At 36.1% G+C, this 21827-nt stretch overlaps 5 protein-coding genes across 5 annotated transcripts; 3 read left to right on the forward strand and 2 right to left on the reverse strand.

The window, feature by feature from the left end:
* Window positions 1–591: 591 nt before the first annotated feature.
* Window positions 592–6381, reverse strand: GCK72_010026 (uncharacterized protein; the record flags this gene model as incomplete). The annotated part of the gene is made up of 14 exons (XM_053727650.1): window positions 592–630; window positions 680–1015; window positions 1065–1376; window positions 1485–2843; window positions 2892–3259; window positions 3311–3825; window positions 3877–4361; window positions 4419–4538; window positions 4589–5225; window positions 5273–5552; window positions 5602–5709; window positions 5757–6005; window positions 6105–6242; window positions 6291–6381. 14 exons carry the CDS (start codon window positions 6379–6381, stop codon window positions 592–594), a joined length of 5037 nt encoding a protein of 1678 aa, XP_053587227.1.
* Window positions 6382–7854: 1473 nt separating this feature from the next.
* Window positions 7855–9464, forward strand: GCK72_010027 (uncharacterized protein; the record flags this gene model as incomplete). Its single annotated transcript, XM_003105980.2, has 8 exons — window positions 7855–7915; window positions 7986–8138; window positions 8184–8332; window positions 8383–8567; window positions 8615–8757; window positions 8801–8917; window positions 8962–9265; window positions 9338–9464. 8 exons carry the CDS (start codon window positions 7855–7857, stop codon window positions 9462–9464), a joined length of 1239 nt encoding a protein of 412 aa, XP_003106028.2.
* An 828-nt stretch (window positions 9465–10292) lies between these two features.
* Window positions 10293–10837, forward strand: GCK72_010028 (uncharacterized protein; the record flags this gene model as incomplete). The annotated part of the gene is made up of 3 exons (XM_003106069.2): window positions 10293–10448; window positions 10498–10611; window positions 10658–10837. The coding sequence occupies 3 exons, from the start codon at window positions 10293–10295 to the stop codon at window positions 10835–10837; spliced, it is 450 nt and encodes a 149-aa protein (XP_003106117.2).
* A 679-nt stretch (window positions 10838–11516) lies between these two features.
* GCK72_010029 (uncharacterized protein) lies at window positions 11517–12932 on the forward strand (the record flags this gene model as incomplete). Its single annotated transcript, XM_053727651.1, has 6 exons — window positions 11517–11583; window positions 11633–11767; window positions 11887–11976; window positions 12033–12269; window positions 12625–12726; window positions 12781–12932. The coding sequence occupies 6 exons, from the start codon at window positions 11517–11519 to the stop codon at window positions 12930–12932; spliced, it is 783 nt and encodes a 260-aa protein (XP_053587228.1).
* A 162-nt stretch (window positions 12933–13094) lies between these two features.
* Window positions 13095–21808, reverse strand: GCK72_010030 (uncharacterized protein; the record flags this gene model as incomplete). The annotated part of the gene is made up of 15 exons (XM_053727652.1): window positions 13095–13248; window positions 13344–13431; window positions 13482–13571; window positions 15909–16058; window positions 16302–16511; window positions 16561–16800; window positions 16845–17255; window positions 17304–17451; window positions 17496–17801; window positions 17848–18041; window positions 18088–18386; window positions 18435–19165; window positions 19536–19657; window positions 19705–19837; window positions 21782–21808. The coding sequence occupies 15 exons, from the start codon at window positions 21806–21808 to the stop codon at window positions 13095–13097; spliced, it is 3303 nt and encodes a 1100-aa protein (XP_053587229.1).
* Between the last annotated feature and the right edge of the window lie 19 nt (window positions 21809–21827).

Here is a 21827-nt window from a genome sequence, read left to right on the forward strand (position 1 = left end):
AAAGCAACCAAAAATAATGTGAAATCTTTAATGTTTCTTCGTCGAAAAAAGTGCATGTCATTTTTGGGCGGTTCAAAAGTAGAGCATGGTGTGTGAACTTTAAACATAATAGCTCACGACCAAATGCACAATTTCAAAGATACCGTAAGAAAATTTAATTAAGGGACACTCTCCCTGATTCGCAGAACTTTTTCCAATGAACATAACCCATTAGGGTATCAGAAAAGATCAATTGTTATGTTGCGCTGTCAGTAATCATTCCGAACAAAAGTTGCTCTAAACGCAGAATTTTAATTGGGCCACAGTTGGACCTAACTTCTTGTTTGAATTTTTTTTGATGTGAAGAAAAATTATGTCTCAATATTCATTTTCAACAACAAAACACGATACAAATGAAAAATTAACATTAAAAGCGACTCAACGTAATCTTAGTTGGTCTAGTTATGGAGAGTATATATATATATATATATATATATATATATATATATATATATATATATATATATATATATATATATTGATTTAAAAAAGTATTTTAGTTATTAAAGTAAGCAGCAGATAATTATAAAGGAAATTTTTAAAGTATTGCGACTAATTATGTGAAAGACGAGAAGATCGGCGGAGAGAAGACTGGAATAAAAATGTGTGTTAATACATATTCGTTGACAGGTGTTCTTACCTCTTGAACTGGCACATCTTCATCTTCTTCGCAAACATCTTCCAAAGGTTTCGGTTTGCCGACTCTACCTGGCACTGCTGCACTCGTCTCTGATGTTCCTTCATTTCTCGAATTAGAAGTAGATGGCTCATCTTCCGGAATGGCCTTTAATGGTGTAAGCCTTGGTCGCCCACGCGCTCTTTTTGTCGGTGTTTCAGTTTCAGTTGGTACTGAACTTCCTCGTTTTCGCTTCTCGGTCGATGAAACTGTTTCAGAAGTTTTACGGGGCCTTCCTCGCTTCGGAGTGTTCTGTTCCACAAGAGTGTCCCGAACTTCTACAGATCGCGTACGAGATGCCTAAAAAAGAATGCCTTTCCAAAAATTTCATGAAGATAACGCTACTTACGGATCTTCGGTTAGCACTTTCAGAGCGACTTGTTCGTGTTTTCTTAGATGGAGTTTTTTCTGCGCGTTTCCTTTCCAACTCGTCCCTAGGAAATAGTGCGTCTAGTAATTCACTAGGGGTACGGTTTTTCAATGCCATTTGTCGAGTAGAAGACCGCGGAGTTCTCGAAGGTTCGGGTTCTTCTACCACAACGTCACGTTGGCGAGAAGCTGAACGAGTTCTTCTGGATGGCGTACTAGAATCTTGTTCGGCTTCCAAAGTTTTCGTAACTGGAGCCGGAGTTTTCTGAATGGATCTCGAACGAGTGTTTTCCTGAAAATAACAATATTAAAAGTTGAGTTCTCTTTTTAGTAGAAAGAGGACTATTCGGTTTGGTACGTTTGGTTTTGTCTGTGTTCAATTTTAAGTAAGTAAACTTACAGATGGGGGTCTTTCTTCTTCAATCGATGTTTCTGTTGGTACTGAATTGATTACTTCTCGAACTTCGTATGAAGTACCAGCGACATCTTTTCCACCTTTTTCAGTTTCTCCTATCTCCACAACTTCCTCAGTCTCTACTGGCACTTCCGATATTTTCGAAATTTCAATTTCTTTCATTTCTGATTGATCCTCTGTTTTAGTAGGCATTTCCTGTACATCTTCTTGAACTTCTTCAGTTTTTTCTTGTTCCCCAGATACAGTCTCCTGTTGATTTTCTTCAGCAAGTTCTACAATTGCTTGGGATTGTTTCACGCTTACAATATTTTCAGAAGGTTCCATCTCTCCAGCCACTTCAATTGGCTCGCTTTCATCTTCAGATTGAACTTCCGCACTTCTCTGGATGATATCATCAGCAATGTCTTCTTCTTTTTCAATATCTTTTTCTTCTTCTTCTACATCCTTTTCTTCTTCTTGTTTTTTGTCTTCTTCTTCATCCTCTTTTTCTGTCTCTTGTACCACATCTAAAGTTTCTTCTTCATGTACTGCTTCTTTTCCTTCTTCTCCCTCTACTTCTTCCTCGATTTCTCTGTCCTTTCGTTCTTCCATTCGTTCTTCTATTTCAATGCGTTCTTCTACGTCTTCTTCCTCTTGATGTTCTTCTGTCTTGTTCGATTCAAAAGTTTCATTGATTGCAGCGGTAACATCGTTTTCTTCTGGTTCAAATGTGTCTTCTTCAATATTTTTTCCCGGAGCTGATGAATCTTCAAGAACTTCAAAGTCATCTTGATTCTCAAACGTCTTCTCACTCTCAATACACTCTTCTTCATTCTCTTCTTCTTCTTCGACATCTTCAATTTCGTCATTTTCCATCTCTTCCTGGGTGATTTCATTCTCTTCAACATCCATTTCATCTTGCATTTCAATAGTTTTTGATCTTCTTGTGGTCATTGTTTCTTCTTCTTCATCATCTTCCAGAATTGCAAAATTCAATTTCAGCCCCTTTGGAGCTTTATCTGTGTCTTCAACACTTTCATCAGCTCCTCTCGGCACACTTTCATGGAATCGAATCCTTCCTCGATTAGCAGATTGTACAGCTTTTGCTGTTTTCAGAATACTATTTTGAGCCGGAAGTGGTGGGACTCTATCAGCTGAAGGCGACAATAAATCCTGTTCCAAATCGACATCATTCGGGCGTTTGTAATAACGAGCAGGTGTTGCAATCAACATATTTATCTCATCATGTTGATTTGGATCATCAGAAGAAATCAGACTGTTGATACTTGAGTTATTCGCAACAGGAAGTTCTGGAATAGGAGAGGATTCAACTGCCTTTTTCCATTGCTGAATTCTCTTCGCAGTCTGAAAATATGAACTTTTTTTTTCTCTGAATTTACATGAATTACTTACAGGTGGAACGTATGAAACAGAAGAAACACTTGAAAAACTGTCATCATCATAATCATCAAATTGATTCGACCTCTTTCTTCGTCTGTTTTCATCAGCAACTTTCGCAAATACACTGGGTTTCTTTACTCCTATTTTTTCTTTCACTTCTTTTACCGTCTGCATATCAAACATAGTTTTCACAGAGCTATGAATTTCTCGCTCTTTTGAACTTTTTTGTGGAGTTCCTCCTTTGTTCTGAACCATTCCTGGCATGAACATTGATAGAAGTTTATTTGACCTTATAGCTTCAGAAGACATCGCGTGAAACTTCTCATTCTCAAAAAGATAGACTTGATAGAGCATTTCTGACTCTGGATCGAGAACTGGCACTGAAAAGAAATGTTGTCGATATCAGTAATGGACACAAATAAATCACTCACATCTGCACTCTCCTTGTTCCAATTGCAGTTTCATTCTTTCTTCAAATCTCTTCATATCATATGCATTGATTGTTATATCAACTGGAACACCTCCTCCCCACAACTTCTCATAACTAATCTGTTCATTTTGCAACGAGAAAACTTTCTCTCCGAGAGCCCTGATGCGTTCTCCATCCTTGTCATCAATCAAAGCTTTCTTTTCTTGATCCAAAACGTAATAAATCTTTTCCAAATCCACATCCAACATTTGATTCGTCATGATTTTGATGGTTTCCAGACCGATTTGTTTATCGGTCAAGTTGATTTCATTGGGTGAAGCACGAATCCAATCTATGATATATTGAATGACAAGTTCCCGTTTAATTCTTTCAGAAATATTGACATTAAGAAGAGATTCCAATAGATCAACAGGTGTTGGTGGATACCATTCATGATGTGGAATATCATTCCAGAACTGCGCATTCGGAGCAATACGGTTCATATTTCGAACGATTGATTGAATCGGAAGTGATGATCTGGAATAAAGTCAGATCAAATAAATAAGAAATGGATATGGATTTGCTTACGAATTTCTGATAGCTTCAAGTTTTCTTTTTGAATGCATTTCTCTCATTTTCTGTTGTCTCTCTTGATCCACAGGTATGATATTAAAAGTTATGAATTGATAAGTGAGTTTCGTATGATTTCTGACACATTTCACTGAGCATGCCAAGTTATGTAGTCGTGAACTTTTCAAAGCCTTTGAACATGTTTTGATGTATTCATAGACAACTCTGAACAGTTTGATTCCTTGAGTCACAGCATCTTGAGCAAGAGGTGAGAGAGCATATGATCTTCCTTGGAAAATAGAAACCATCTTATCAGAAATCGTTCTTTTGTAATCAATTGCTTCGTGGAGCGACCATTCAGCAATTTCATTTTTCAGCGTATCGCTAATCTCCGAACAGTTCACAATTTCACAAAGTTCTTTGACTTTCCCGTAATAGACGATGAGGTTTAATATCACTTTCTGTTCGGATGATAACTGGGAATGATTTATATCCGCAGCACTCTGGAAACGTTTTCTTTGAAGAAATGTAAATAAATTCTAGTCAAAGATTCCTCTTACCGAGTTTGGAGATCCTGATAAAATATTCTTTCTGACTAGACCAGCAGCAATGATAACATTTGAGATAGATTCGGGTGATTGTAGATAATATGATAACTTTGAAGCACATTTGTTCAAAATCTGAAATTACCTCTACTGTGAACATTTTCTAAATAATGGAAATCTCTTACCGTATCCTGAATATTCTGAATTTTCATCCATTCAATTTTCGATGATTTGGCAACATAGATCCGTTCATAACTTAATGCAGATGGATAGAATAACTGGTCTGCATCTGATATCGAGCTGGAAAATCTGGAGACGTCGTTGGCATGCGAAGTGAGAATTCCGATATCATTGACGTCCTCCGATCGAATATTGGACTTGATCGTCGATAGAAATGCGCATTGTTTCAAGACAGTTCCGTCGGTTGATACTCTTCCTGGTACTCTCTTATAATACCATGCATCTATATCAAATACGGCTGCTTCGACTATGTATTCAGGAAGGCCATTTGGATCATCTTCAGTTGTTTTCATTTTTTGTCTCTCATAAGATAAAAGAACAGAATTTCTATTGGAAGTTGATCCAAAACTATGAGATACATTAGCTATTGATTCATCAGTTCCTCGCTTCTTCATTGTCATCCAATGCTCTCTTTCAGTCACAATCGGATTCACCGATATCCATTTCTCTCCAAATAATATTTTATGTTCCAAACAAACAGCAAAATATGGTCGATCGTATTTCTCTGTAGTTTCGACTTCTTCCAATGTTTTGAAGGATCCACGCCATAATTGAATCATGATTGGATGACGTGGAGATGCGCTGAAAAGATGCATTACCAACATCAATTTCCAGAACTGTATACTCACTCAACGGCCGCAATGAAATATTCAAATTTGTCAGGGTCGTCTTCTGGTTCCAGTGGTGCAATTTCTCTTATAATCCGTTCATGTCTCAATTCCAAAAAATTCATTTGATTAGATGGATTTAAAGAAGCAGCAAGAATACCACCCATTGAAAGACCGACAAGAAGGGTGCGACTTCTTGGCATCAGAGCCAACGCTGTTATATAGACACCTTCTATCGGATAGTCACGATAGCTTCCATCATTTTGAGTGTACTGAAGAGTAGTTCCGTCTGTGAATGCACCTGAAAATATGAAAATAAAAAGAAAATAACTATTTTCTTTCTGTATTACCCATCAAATTAATCAGATTCTTTCTGTCGTTATGAATCGGAATAAGAAGACTTGAAGTATCCTCAACTGCTGTTAAACGAGCAAGATGGCATTCAGTGTCTTTGCATCCTGTGAGAATTCAAATTAACCTATATCAGATGATTTTGGATTCTTACCAATGGCAACTACATGTTTCCATGTCATCAATCGATGATACAGATTCAAAACTTCTCTGTTCGATTTATCTGCCATATCAGCCGATGAAAATAGCGTTTTGACTACAGTAATCTTGGTTGGAATTTCTGCTGAATGAGTTATTTCCAGTTTCGGAACATTTTCTTTTGCAACCAGAGCAACAACAAAATGTTCAGCTCCCCAGGATTGACGTGGATCCTCGACTCCCAACAGAATTCCAAGTAGACCATCTGAAAAGAAAAGAAATATATGCACTTTGTTACTAAAAAGATATACTAGTTTAGAAATAATCACATCTACCAAACCCTCAATATAAATCAATAAAATACCTTCAGTTGGAAAATAATCAACATCAATTAGATTGCATCCCTCAGGGAAAGTATATGAATGTGTTACTCTTTCCCATTCAATATTGAAAATTTGACACTGATTCTTCTTGAAATTCACAATATATGGAAGCTGTCGTCCTGAAAAATGTATTCCAACTCGAGTGTTTCTTTGAATAAAATACTTACCAATAGATGTTTTGAGTATAGTTTGCTTCTCTCCACGCCAGCATTCATACTTTTCGTATGGTTGGAAGATGGATGAATTTTCGTTCTCCATCCTAGAAAAAAGCAAATGAAATATTCTATCCTTTTCACAAAATTATTGTTTCAACACAATTCGGGTATCTATGAAACCATTCGTGTTCAAACGACCGGGAAGAAACAATAGATTGAACCGCAAACACCGCCACGTCCATTTGCGTCGGGGGACGGCTAGATTCTGATGTCTTAGAGGAAGGTTTGTCATCTACAAACTGATGATTGTTGAGAGAAAAAAAGAATAGACATTCATCTGGAAATCATGGAAATGCTACGAACAAATTAACAGAAATCTACAGTAGTTACCAATTATTTTCTGAGAATAATTTGCAAGATGAAACTGTTCATTGGAATGGATCCTACATATTATTGGAAAATAATAAGTTCAAAAACTATATTGTTATGGAAATAAATTCAATTATGTTTCTTGTTCTGACTTATCATAAAATGGAAACGTTGTTTTGATAATTTTCACATATTAAAATGAATTAAATCATTGCACTCTGTTCGTAAAATATTTTGCTAGGTTTTAGAATCTTGACTGACAATACGAACCAAATTCTTATTGAACTTCAACAGACTGACCTTAAATAACGAATTGACAATAATCACCAGATTACTGTAGTTTTGAAAATTATAGGATTTTTCTGTAATCTTTACATGTGAAATACGGGATATCGAACAAATAATATATAGTTTATTCGTTTTCAATTCGTGTTTTCGAAGGTTCTGAAAATTTTTGTTCTTGTAGTTAAGGGATGCTCCGGTTCGAATTGAAGTTTTGAGTTTTAAAACTTATAATGCACTTCGAAAACTTTGAATTTTACATTCGAGTGCAATCATTTGATTGTCACAAAATATTTTCCTTTCTTAGTTTTTCCATCTTTAAAAAAAATTTTGGTTTTTTTCTCCAAAGATGTCAACACAAAATTATTTTTTTCTAGGCGTGCGATCAAAAATGTTCACTGCGTCCCATCCCGATCTACAGTACTGCCGGCCTCGTAAATCGACAATAAGATATTCAAAGTCTGCCGGTAAATTAATTTTGTTTTGTGTGGAATATGTAGTTCGGTCCCGATTTCAATGTTGTAATTTGGTGAAATAACGCATAACAATTATCTAGTTTTTCTCAATCTTTTTCCAGACTTGTCAAAAATCGGGCCGGGCCGAAATTTCTCTTGGCCCGGCCCGGATTCAAAAATGGGTACCCATTTTTACCAATTTTTTTTGAAACTTTTCGAAAAAATAGAGTAAAAATTCTTAAATTATCATACATATTCACATTTTGATTCAATTTTAAATGTTTATTCGAAAACTATACTTTTTTCAAAAAAGTTCAATAAATTTCCAAAAATTTCCAAAAAAAATTCAAAAACTCAAAATGTTTCAGAACGGGCCGAGCGGGCCGGGCCGAGATTTTTCCTGATTTTGGCCCGGCCCGTGACAAGTCTGTCTTTTTCTAGTGACTAAAGTTGTTTCTTTTCAGCACAAAATGATGCTCGCCCCGCAGCTTTTTCGCGACATTGTTCGGCCTTGTCCAGGGTGTGACACACGTAAGTTTGAAATTTACTTGACTTTTGTCTATTCCGGATGAAATTGTTAGGTAATCAAACTATTTTACAGCCTACGACATTCGTCTTCACGCCCCACATGTACTACCATGCTCACACACATTCTGTTTGATGTGTCTTTCGAAGCACGAACAGAGAAAGAAACGGAATTGCTTGATCTGCAAGGCAAAATACTCGAAATTCGCTCCGAACTTGGCACTGATGGGTGAGTATCGTTTCTTAAAATACCCATAAATCGTTCGATTTTCAGAGGTATCTGAACGAATTGACGAGCGGCGAGCGTTTCTGGAGGCGGACACGCGACAATGTGATGAGTGCGACAATAGAGTTGTGAAGAGTACACTGAGACGTTGCGAAACATGCGAAAAACAATTGATCACAAGAACAGAATACAAATTGGTAGTTTCTGTTTTTATAAAAGGATCCTTGATGATTGCTTTACTTTTTAGGAATGTATTGTGTGTTTGGAATGTTGTGTGAACTCTCACAACGGACATACGTTCTCTCGAATCAACACAGCCGCATCATCATCAATTGAATCGTCACCGATGGTTCAACAGAGAGCTCGTCATCCGTCAACATCTTCTGCTGTCTCCGTTCATTTCAGACACCCGTCAACTGTTTCGGGGAGATTGTTAGTGTTCTCTAAACTCGTTTAATCGAAATGAAATGCGCTTTCAGATCTACCAAAGGAATTATCAACACAATCAAAAGTTGGTCGATTCGATCGTCGAGCAATGAGTTGTCATTCGTTCTTTCTCCACCATCCAAATTAGCGTTTAGTGAAGAAGATATTGTAATGCAATGTCAATCACCATTTTATGGTATGCTTATAAAACCTCCTTCATCGCAAACGAAATTTTTCAGAGGAAGAAGAGCAACAAAAACAACAACATGAACTGATTCGGAATCGTATGTCTTCATCCCGATATATCTGTTATGATACGAAAAACCCCGATGACGTTTCAGTGGACAGCGTCTTTGGTAAATCAAGCATTCGTTTGACCGAACATTATTTGCTTTTTCAGTCGAGTCTCCACAATCGCTGCCCAAGAACATGGCTCCCAAATTGTCATCAACATTAACCGGACGTTCTTCACCCATTCAAAATAAGAATGATTCTGGTGTGGTGATGTCGACACCTTCACCCTCTTCCCGAGACGCGCCTTCAACGTTGACGTCATCTCACCATTTCTCTCGGTCGGCTACGTCCCTGAGGATTCCTTCTCCTTTAACAACATCGAAGATCCAAACGATTCAGAACTTCTTCGGAACGTCGAGGGTCTCGAGAAACAACAGAATTAGAATGGGTGTCACAGATCTTGTCAACACGTAAGTCAACTTCTAACTTAGAGAATTAAATTATAGTGTTTGAAATGCCAACAAATTCATGTTCCATTACAGGCCATGTCGCCCGATGCCACACCCACGATATACATCAACTCCGAACGACTTGAACAATGGACAATACTCGGAGCGATCAACATATCCCGCAACACCCATAATTCACCCAAAACCACAATACTTCTAAATCTTCAAGCTTTGCTGTTTTCTTTTATTTAAAAGTTAGATTCACAGTTTATAATAGATTATCCCCTCCAACCCATAACAGTACCAGATTGTCATCTGATTATTTTCTTCACAAATATTTTATATGGATTTATTTATATGTATCAGCTTGTTTTATGCGCTCAACTCCCCTTTCCCTAGCATATCATCGATGTAACCCTTTTCTCGATTATATCATTTCCGTATATATTTTCTATTTCATCTTCCAAACAACACGATTATATTGTCAATTTTAAACAGATCTCACGAAAAAAGAAATAAATCAATCTGAAAAATTGTTTAGTTTTGTCTCTGCGTTTACAGTGAAAGAGAGAACAAAGATAAATTGTAAACAGATGTATTGGAAAAAGTAGTGATTTTATTCTCTCTTTTTTTCTCGTCTCCTCTCGCATTCTTCTGTTATCAAGAAGAAATGAGACGTCTTCTTTATCTTTCTCTCATCTTTTTTATTCTCTGTGTTGATAAGTAAGTTAATTCGATTCATCAGGTTTTTCTGAAGAATGAGTAATATTTTTGAGATGTTCTTCGAGTTCATGCAAATCAATAGTCTGTCCAAAACAATCAGGAAAACAAATATCATGTGATTTGTGCCATACGTGTTTGAATAATGGATCCAGGTTAATCATTTATATAAGTAACGGAATACATATGATTTTTCTAGATTCTGTTACACATCTGATCATAAGAATTGTCAATGTGCTACAGTTGTCCCGCCAACATGTGGATTTGGAGCATTGAACTACACATTTTGTCATCTATTAGGTAGTTTTTAGTTCTAATTTAATCAAAAATGCTCTCTTTATCAGATGATGTTCGTCTTCCACCTCCTGAAATAATTGTTCATGACGAACATTCGGTTTCAGCTGTAGTTCCAAGATTCTTTCAAGAAGCTCCATTTGATTCCATCAAACCATCCTTCTTGTACCTTTTAGCTCTCTTTTCGAAGGTGGAATAATGCTAACTGAAGAATCATAAAACAATAAATCATCTTTCAGAATGGTTCCGAGTGCAATTCATTCGGTCACATCGAGGCATATCACAGAAATCAAGACAAATGTCTTTTGAGAATTCGAGTTCAAATGCCAAAAATTGATTATACAGGCACTGATGTGAGTTTTAAAAATGTCATTTTTTGATTATTTTTCGAACGTTAAGAATTACTACTACGATGACCGATCACCTCTTGAGTCCCAGTTTTCGAAAGATTTATTTGGAACTGCTCAAAATGTCACATTCTGGAATGAAGTCACAATTCGAAGAGATGAAAAACTACAAAATAGTTCTCTCGCATTCGCAACTGTTTTGAAATCTGATCGAGTTGACTATGTTTTATAAAAGTAATTGAAAATGTGATTCATTATAAATAAGTAAAGTGCATTTGATAAATGATTATTTTCATTCTCGTTTAAAAAAAATTCTCGAAAAAGAATACACAGGAAGTAGCTCCACCTTCTGCTCATCCACTTTCTCCCCCAGATATAGACTGAGAATGTTCAGAGATTTCATCACCGGCTCCGGGAATGTCTCAAGATAAGACTATTTTAAAAATCCTAGACCTGTTACCTGCTTGTTTAACTTTCAATTCCTCCCATTCCGTATCTACGGTAACCCGATTGATAACCTTCTTCTCCACTTCTATAACTTCTTGATTTCATTTTCTAAAACCGTAGCAGTAGAACAACGTCCGAAAAGCTGTTAGGGAATATATCTTGTGCCCAACTCTCATAGAAACGTTCTGCCGAGCTGTTTCTCCGTAATTTTTTCAGTTCAATGATTTCAAATCTCAATAACTTATACTGAAACTTTCGAATCTCCTTTAAAGAAAACTCACCCTTTTCGTTATTTCTTTTTTTCTACTTCCTTTCATGAAAAAAGTTCACCAAGTAAAAAAATGAAGTGCGAAAACGTTTATAATAGTCGTCTGTCTCTTTCTTTTTTATTCTTCTTTCTGTTTCCCCGAGAAACCAAAAAGCTCTTTGTGCTCCGTTTTTTACGGAGCACTTTTCTTCAAAAAATGCTTAATTTTCTGTTTTTTCTTTCAATAATTGAATATTCATTTGGTCAATTACCAGGACCCAACGGTAGCTTTTTATTTGTTTTCAATTGATTTTTATTGTGGTTGTTTTTCAGATTATCCTGGAAAAATAGGCGGTCGTTGTGGATTATTTCAGTTTGATTGTGATCCTACAGCAAGAACTCCGTTATGTATTCCATTAGTTGCTGTAAGAGATTGTACTCCAGATTGTCCGAATATGAGTGATGAATGTAGGTAATGTGGATAGTCAACTGTCTTTTGGTCTCTTTTTCTACTGTAAATTAATCTGGATACGTTCGAATGAGAAGGGAACCCTGACAACTGTATCATAACTCAATCAATCATTCAGGGTGTGGTCATGGAACAATTCTCTGTGATGCTGGAGTTGGACAGAAACGATGCGGAAAATGCGTGAGACCACAGGATATGGCCAATTTATGTTTAGATAGAAAATGTATGTTGTTCCACGATTTCCAATTTTTTCTCTGTTTTAAGGGCAACATTTATGTGCTTATCAAGGAACATATAAATGTGCTAAAACAATGAATTGTATATTTGCGAAATGGTTGATGGATGGAAAAGACGATTGTGGAGATGGAAGTGATGAAGATGTATGCAGGCATGGATTAGTTTCTTGTTCTGGTTCAGTACCATCTCCAACTACTATACTGGAACCAGTGACATCGACGGAAAAACCAAAGGAAACAAAAAAGAAACCAATTTATAAAAAAGGTAATGACTTTGTATTAACCAGACATGACACGGGTCGGGTCGGGCCGGGCCAATTTCCATGTTCATTGAGAGGGCCTCCGCTGGAGGCCGTGCATGGGTGAAGTGACTTTTTTTCCGAAAACATGTTTTCAAATGGTGATTTTTGAAAAAGGAGTTTTAGGGAATTTCGAGATACAATTCGAGTAAATTGACGATTTAAAGTAGTTCTACGGTGAAATTAGTGATAAAAAGTACTTAAAATGTATTTTTGGTATCTTAAAATTCAAAAAAACTACCGGGCCGAAGGAAAAATTCAGCCTGCCCGGCCCGTCAAATGACAAGTATGGTATTAACTAATTCAACCAAGTTCATTCAGATCGTTGCGAGCTTGGAGAATTCAGATGTTTGAATGGAGAATGTCTGGATATTTCAAGAGTTTTAGATGGTCAGGAGGATTGTGCAGATGCAAGTGACGAAAGTAGGTTCAATGAGGTATCAAGCATGCTAAATCCAGTTTTTATCTTTCGTTCAGATTACTGTGAAATGCATGATGGAGTGTGCAATACAGCAGCCCGTTGTTCATTTCAAAGAGATGTTGGAGCATTTGGATGTGGCTGTCCAAAAGGTTTCGCTAGAAATCCAACAGGAATTTGTGAAATTGAAGAGAATCGTATGAAACATTGAACCAAATTATTTTTATTATTGCACATCAATTAATTAACAAAATCATAATGAGCAAATGGTAGGATGAGTGATTTTTTTCTTTTTTCTCTGTGAAAATAAATCAAGAATCTCTCTGCATTTGTACACCCGTAAAAACAATGAAATTTGAAATTTGAGAAAATATTAATAACTCTCGTAAGGAGTTATCCTTGGAGTCTGTCCATAAATAACATTTGGATTTGAAGTTGTAATCATTCGAGATGCTCGAGAATGGAATTGACCACCTTTCCATCCTCTCATTGCAGCGTATTGTTGCCTTTCCATGTTTCGCTGTTTTCTGAAATATTATTTATTTTCCAGTGAGAAATCAAAATAAATTTTTCCCCTCCGGTATAATTCGAACACTTCACCTCTACATGTTCCATTTCTCACCTTTTATTCATATACATGACACCGAAAACTAAGATTGTCAATACTATCCAAATTACCGAAATTGCCACAATAACGATGATTAAGACGGCTGAAAATAAATTAAAATTCGTTTGAGAAATGAATGAAAAAGACACTAACAAGGAGGGCTTCCACTTTCTTCGGCTCTTGGCTTGTCTCCATCCATTAAATCCATATCTTTATCAGCGAATTTCGGTTTGATAGGTGGGGCTGAAAACGTTGAGAATTTTAAAAACAATTTCAAATTCAGGCGATCATGATAATTTAAAAAATAGTTTTTTGGAACATGATTACAAAGATTACCTTCTTTCCCAGTACAATGAACTCCCATATCTCTCAGAATAAGGACAAGAATCAAATATAAAAAAATAGAAGATATCTTTTTTTAATTAGATTCGGAAATCTCAAGAATCAAAATGAATGAGATGGGTCATCTTCTTCGGTTTCTTTAAGAAAAAAGGAAGGAGATGGAAGGTTAATTTGCAATGGAAATGGGGATTAGTCGACGCATTTTTTAGTTTTATTTTCTTTTTCGATAAAAATGTGAAATAGATAAAAGATCAGTAACTGAAATGTTTTAATGACGACTATTTCTCTGAGTAAAAGTGAAATGAACATTCGTCCATCATTTATGTTCTCAGACGTTTTTAAGAAGAGCTTTCCAGGTTAGAAAAGGATATATAGAGACGAAAATTAGATAAGAAGGGTCTACTGACGTCAAGAATATCCCACGTCTTTGAGGTCAATCTGATTCTTTAATTAATTCTTTGGCTCTGTTCCAAAATCGGAGGCCCATAAAAAAATCGGAGGCCCATGGCAGAATCGGAGGCCCATGGCAGAATCGGAGGCCCATAAAAAAATCGGAGGCCCATGGCAGAATCGGAGGCCCATAAAAAAATAAGAGGCCCGTAGCAGAATCGGAGGCCCATGGCAGAATCGGAGGCCCATGGCAGAATCGGAGGCCCATGGTAGATAGAGAATGTCATCGTTTATAAATGATGAAAAACTCCCTTATAAGCAGCTGAAGTAGTGAAGAAGTCTGAAAACCATGTTGTAACTACATGATGCGCAAAGCTGATTTTTTTTTTCATTCATTGCTAATCATAACAGATCTTTTTTAACACATTTATTTAATCAATAACATATATACAATTATTTACATGAAAAGAAATAATACATATTATACAGTAGCGAGCATAAGTGAGTATACCTCCATACTTTCATATGTATCTCAGCTGAAACAAGTCCGTTTTGCATAATTTTTTTTTTAAAGATAGCTGAAGTATCCAGTAAAATTGACATAAGTTTTTTGTTGGATGTGATCAGCTTATTTTTAAGATTATCGATTTTTCCTGATCTTGATTTCAAAATCCGAAAAAAAAACTTTTTTATTAATTTAATTATGGCTGTTTCATAATCAAAAAACATGAAAAATTGGGCAAAAGTTGGAAACCAAAATTTTTCGCATTAAAAAAACATCAAATTTTTTTTTCAAAAACATTATTTTTAATTATAAAATTGTTAATAAACATGATAAGCATATTTTCCTGCAATTTTCAACCATTTTGAACCATTTTTCAATGAGTTATGACGATTTAGCCGAGCATACCACTTTGGACTTCTGGAGCTGTAGCACGATGATCAAGAAGCACAGAAGCATTCTAACAATATATTTTGTTTTTATGAACGTTACTCAACATTTTCAATTCAAAAAATCATAGGATCCAGTTCAAAAATAAAAAGTTTTTTTTTCGGATTTTGAAATCAGGATCAGGAAAAATCGATAATCTTAAAAATCAGCTGATCACATCCAACAAAAAACTTATGTCAATTTTACTGGATACTTCAGCTATCTTTAAAAAAAAATTATGCAAAACGGACTTGTTTCAGCTGAGATACATATGAAAGTATGGAGGTATACTCACTTATGCTCGCTACTGTATAATATGTATTATTTCTTTTCATGTAAATAATTGTATATATGTTATTGATTAAATAAATGTGTTAAAAAAGATCTGTTATGATTAGCAATGAATGAAAAAAAAAATAAAAATCAGCTTTGCGCATCATGTAGTTACAACATGGTTTTCAGACTTCTTCACTACTTCAGCTGCTTATAAGGGAGTTTTTCATCATTTATAAACGATGACATTCTCTATCTACCATGGGCCTCCGATTCTGCCATGGGCCTCCGATTCTGCCATGGGCCTCCGATTCTGCTACGGGCCTCTTATTTTTTTATGGGCCTCCGATTCTGCCATGGGCCTCCGATTTTTTTACGGGCCTCCGATTCTGCCATGGGCCTCCGATTCTGCCATGGGCCTCCGATTTTTTTATGGGCCTCCGATTTTGGAACAGAGCCAATTCTTTCCCGTTCACTGAGTTACATTGTTTTTCCAGCCAAAATTCATTTAGAAGTTCAATAAATGATGATACCAATTGATTGAGAAGTTATAACTAACTTCTGAAAAGATCAAATGTCTTATCCTTTGTCTTTGTTATGTTTTGTTGTTTCTGAAAACGTTTCAAACCTTAATTTCAACGTACCTGTATAGAAGAGAGGTGGGGTTTGAACTGTAACAAATTTAGGTCTTTGCGGAATTGGCGTCGTTTCTCCAACACGATCTGGTATCCAATTCTTCATAACAAATGGATTTTCAGAAGAAGAAGAAGTCGATGAATCAGTTGTGTTTGAACCTGGAAAATCTGAGTTGGTTTCAAATTATTTTCGAAAATCTTTCCAATAAAACTCTCATAAATTTAGGAGAGAAAGGGTTAATATGAAAGAAAATAAGAACTATTTATGCGCGTCGAGGTCTTTTTGTTTTCTATTTCTAGGGATAAGTTTCGTGGGTAGGATAATCGACGCTCATCCGCTCATTGATTTCAGTCTCTTTTTAAACCCACTTTTCTTGATCCGACCATCTTTTAATCACTTACTATCACTGGCCACTTCCATCAGATGATGAGTTAAATCCGATACTAGATGACTCCCTCCGGCAGATTTGACATTTTCTCTTATTGTACATCTGAATCCATCTCCATGGTAACCTTTTCGGCAAACACATTTTGGAACAGAACTTTCGAGTTCCACGCATTCAGCATTTCGTGAACAAGGAACTGAGAAACGGGAAAGACAGCGATCAATTTCTGAAAAAAGGAACAGATTATTTTCGGATCATTTCAATGATCAACCCACGTTTACATTCTTTTCCGACAGGAACAAATCCTTTCTTACAGTCACATCTATATCCTCCACGTGTATTAACACATTCTGATCCAACTGCACATGTCACTAGATTCATACCACATTCGTCAATGTCCTGATCACACGATAATCCTTCCCATCCAGCTCTACAAAGTGCTCCTGGACACATTCCAGTTATCACATCACAGGCAACTGATCCATCGCAATGACACGTTGATTCACATTTGATTCCTTAATACACAAATATTAATACGAGGTTATTGACTGTCACTAACCATAATGTCCTACAGCACATTCTCTGTCACAAAGTGGTTCACCAATTCTTCCAGGTGGACACGCTTGAAGTGTCATCATATCAACTCGATACATCCATTTACCAGGTTGTCCGACATTTGAACCACTCGTTAATCGATTATTCGGTAGCATTAGAAATTCAGTGGGAGTTGAAATTCCAGTCATTGGTCCACGAGCTTGTACTTTTTCGTAAATCAGTGATAGAATGGTGGCATCTTTGTCGGATTCAGCTAGAACAATTTGAAAAGAATTGAAATTTTCAGATCCAGATTGTCGGACTCTGTCGAAAGTGAAGATATGAAGACGTTTTGTATTGAAATTCTCAATTCCCATTGAAGTTTGAATTCCAATTGATGAACGCATTAAAAGAGGTAGTGTTACTTCATCAGTATCTGAAAGACGACTATGGTTACAATTCATGCAATTTTCTGTGAATTCACCATTAATATACGTATAGGCAACTAATCCATCCTTTATGTAATCAAATTGAGCATGTAGAGCAAAAATTGCTGGTTTCTTCAGTGTGTCCGCATGATCGATAAGACCTTGAAGAGGCTCTTCGAATGAAATGATACCGTTTGTTGAGAGCTAGAGTTGGAATAGAATTAAACAAATTAATTGGGAAAACTCACATAAATTTTTGAAAACATCTTTCCAAACACTGTGATTGGCTTAGAAAGTGGAATAGCAGTTGATGAATCCCAGGACCTTGGAATAACCGTCGAATCATTTGAAATTGGATAAAGAATGGTCTCATGACATGTCTTTCCATCTCCCACAAATCCATCAATACATTCACATTTATATGAACCTCTTGTGTTACTACACGTGGCAGCTGGATGACATGGTTCAACAGCACACTCATCTCGATCTGTACAGTGAGCTCCTTCGGCAATTCTTTCGAATCCAGGAAGACATTCACATTCATATCCTCCTTCCTGGAAAGAAAAAAAAGGTTGAAACTCTAAAACATTCAAGACTTACCGTATTAGTACAATGTGAATTGGGTCCACAAGCATCAGTATTCTTACATTCATTCACATCTTTACACTCGGATGATGGATCCCCTTCGTATCCATCTTTACAAAGACATTCAAATGATCCATCCTTGTTTATACACCTTGTTCCTTTATTCGGATCCCCACATATCTTTGGAGTTTCTCGACATTCATCAACATCTGAAACAAAATTTCATTACAATGCCATTTGGATATTTATTTATACCTTGACACTTATCGTCTTCAAATCTATATCCTCCATGACAAGAACATTCGAAACTTCCAATTGTATTCGAACAAATTGAATGATCCCCACAAACGGCTCCAGGTATTTGACATTCATCCACATCATAGCATCTGAATCCATCTCCAGTGAATCCTTTCGAACATGTACATATTCCATTTGAACATTTGGCGTTCTGATCACATCTCGAACAAGCTGATGGTGTTGTCACTACAGTAGTTGTTGTAGTCGGTTTTGTCACAACTTCGGTTGTTAGAAGTGGAGTTGCCATTGGTTTTTCCCTTCAAAAAAGGCAATTAATTCATCAACTAATTATGTACTTTTCCTACCTAATTGTTGTTAATGATGAAGTTGACGAATGCGTAGTGACCATTTGTGTTGTTGCAGCTGCTGTCGTTGATTTGAACCGAGTTCTCGGAGAAGCTTTGACCTTTGCTTGTGCTGGTTTTCTAGTAAATGTTGGGTGCATTGGTATCACATCAACAGGAATCGGAGCGCTCGGTGGTGCTGGTTTAGAGTTTTTGCATTTCTGTCTGCTCTCGTCATATTCAAAACATAAACATAAGAAGCTACCAGGAGTATTGAGACAATCAGGTTGTTCATTTGGACAATTATCTATTCCCATTTCACATTCATCCAAATCCTCATCACAAATTGGTTCTCCGGCCCATCCAGGAGAACATTTTCCATTTGGACATCTCCCATTTTCTTGATCACAAGAATCTCCTCCATCGCAATGACAACTTTTCGAACAATCATTAAACCATTGAGATGGTGCACAACTTTCAATACATTCTAATCCTTTGAAACCAGCCCCACATAGATAAATGTGATCTCCATCTACACGGAATAACCATTCTCCTGGAATTCCGATATCTGATTTCTCGGATAAAAGAATTGCATCATGAGTGGCTGAATCTGGAAGAGAATACGATGATTCTCCTGTCGAAAATCCGGCAATCGCATTCGTATTGTAGTTTAATTTACTGTAAATAAAATGAGCAAATGTCATCGAATCGCCGATAATAAGCGCCAGTTGGAATGTGTTTCCTTCGGATTCCTGGAACAAGAAAAATAATTTGAATTTGAATTAGTTTCGCTGTATTCTCAGAAATCAGGTTGAAACACTATAAAATCTAGATCATGATCCACAAGAACTTGCTCCTTTTATTAGAATCTTTTATCCTCAATTTTCTTATTAAAGCATCTCTGGTTGAACATTTTTTCTGTGAACAACGAATTCAAAAAGAAAATGAGTGTTCCCTCTTCCCCCCGACATGTGTATTATTACAGTTATTAAGTGAAAAGAAAAGAAATTTCTTTTCTGTCGTCTTCCCCCGAAACCTAATAAGCCAATAAAAATGAATGGAACGAAACCAATATTGAATACTTATAACTGTTTTATGTGTCTGAAGATAAAAAAAACTAACTGGAACGAGAGGATCTTTGACTCCTTCCCAAGTGATCAGTACCACTGATCGAACACGAAACTGCGATCCATATCGGTATTGAATATTCACTTCGTTGTGGGCTAGATTCATTATATTCACATCTGAAATATTTTGATTTAAAATGAATAGAAAACTTAAGAATGAATACCAGAAGTCTCTCTATACCAGACATTTCCTAGTGTTGCTGGCTGCCAGAATACTGCAATTGTAGGTTCTTCGACTGGAAGAGCTGATGGCTTCTGTCTTTTTTCAGTGAATCCAACAGATCCATCTCTTGAGATCTGAAGAAGATCATTTTTAATCCGGAAACGTCATTTTTTGGTACATCTCCGTTAGAAAAAAGAAAGATTATCCTATGTTCGAGGGCTCTTGAAAGGGAAGAAAAGACAGATTGAACGGAGAAAAAGTGAAAGTTTTCGTGTTTTTTGAGATATTAATTCTTCAGGATCGGATTCAGGAAAAAACCATATCATGCCAATAAAAGGAGTTCTTCTAATATAGAATTTTAACTAATGTTTTTCCACAAAAATATTCTGAATGATCTCGAAGTGTTGGCTAGAAAACTTTCGAACCATAGTCGAAACTATTGAGACTGAGTATCTGAAAATATTGAGACCCCTGTGAATTCTCATTCCTATCGTTTCCTGTTTTTCAACCTGAATATGTACATACATATAAGTGTATTTAACTCTGCTTCTAAACAAACAATGGCATCATCTTTCAAACGTTCTCCTTCTCTTTGCCAATTACCCTAAATAAGTCATTGTGAATTCATAATCGGATGTTTGTTTCCTGTTTCACACCTGGTTTTATTTGCTTTAGTTGCCATCCGATTTCCTCTTCTTTTTCTTATTCCGAATTGAATCTGATTAGCTATTCAGATAGGTTCTATTCCTACTATTATCACAGAAATCTTTTGCGTAATCGAATGCGAAACGGCGCAACAAAAACCGTTAAAATACATCTGTCTAGCTATTGCGAATAGGCGTGAAATGTTTCGTAATTCATGTTATATACAATCTTATATTCTGTACAATAGAATATGTGATGATGATGATTTTAATTGGATTTGACCTCTCTTTTCTCTTTAAAATGATATTGATATGAGACGATCCGGAGACGAAAGAAGAACGAACGAGCGATTTCACTTTTACAAACTAATGTGATAGGGAACGTATGAATGAAAAGAGCGAAACTTGGAACTTTTTGTAATTGGTTCCAGTTCTCAACAGATAATATTAAATTGTAAGCAAACGAAAGAATATGAAAAAGAAGAGGAATAAAGAAACTAATTGAAGATAAAAAGTTAATGACTGGACGAAGAATTAGAGAAAACGAAAAGCAGACTGAGACGGGGAAAAATTGTTTTCTTGTTGGAGAAGAATACTTCATTCTTGTAGAATAAAAGTAGCCTTCCGATGTTTATTATTCAAAAGAGCTGCATATTTCTAAGCTCAAATGCAGCCCAAATGTAAAGTTGAAAAACTCAAATTTGGACCGTATGACACATTCGAAAATTGAAATTTAATTTGAGGAAAGTTTTTCGAGATCTTAATGAATAGTGAGATTTTTTCTGAATTTGAATAATATAAATGTAAAAGAATATGAAATTTGGAGGAAAGGGGTTGGCCAGTGTGCTTTTTTCTTTAACAATCGATTTCTTTGTCAGCTTCGAAAATGTTTCGTGTGAATTTTCTCATGTTCCAGAAATCATATTTTCAATCCCACCAGTTTCAAAAAACATCATCTTCCCTGATTTGTATTAAATTCCTAAATTCAAAAATGCTTTCCACTTTTCGGAAGAATATGCAAATCTTCTTATCACAATTCTTCCAACAATTCGAGACCAGCTTTTTCTATTCATTTCTCTTCACTATGCTTCATCTCAAGAGACGAGAAGCAGCCGGTCAGTTAACACCATTTTGGTCGTATGCGTTGTCTTGTATTGCCGATGATAAGAGGAGAAGAATGGGGAAATGAGAGAAAAGAGAAAAAAGAAAATGAACAGAAAAAAAAGCAGACAAAGAGAATGAAAAGATGAGGATAATATGACGGGTTGAGAGGCAACGGGGAGGTCTTGATCAAACGTTTTGATCGATTACAAATGCCATCATGAGAAAATATTTGGAATTTTTATGAACTAAAAGTGCATTTTCCATAAAAAGAATATAGAGCTGTTTAGACAATATACCTACAATTCCCTTGTATTCAGAATAAAAACTTACATAAATCGTATCGTAGACATTTCCCATGAAATGAATAGGATTCTCC

This window comes from Caenorhabditis remanei, chromosome III (assembly GCF_010183535.1).
Source record: "Caenorhabditis remanei strain PX506 chromosome III, whole genome shotgun sequence".
Classification (NCBI taxonomy): Eukaryota; Metazoa; Nematoda; class Chromadorea; order Rhabditida; family Rhabditidae; genus Caenorhabditis; species Caenorhabditis remanei.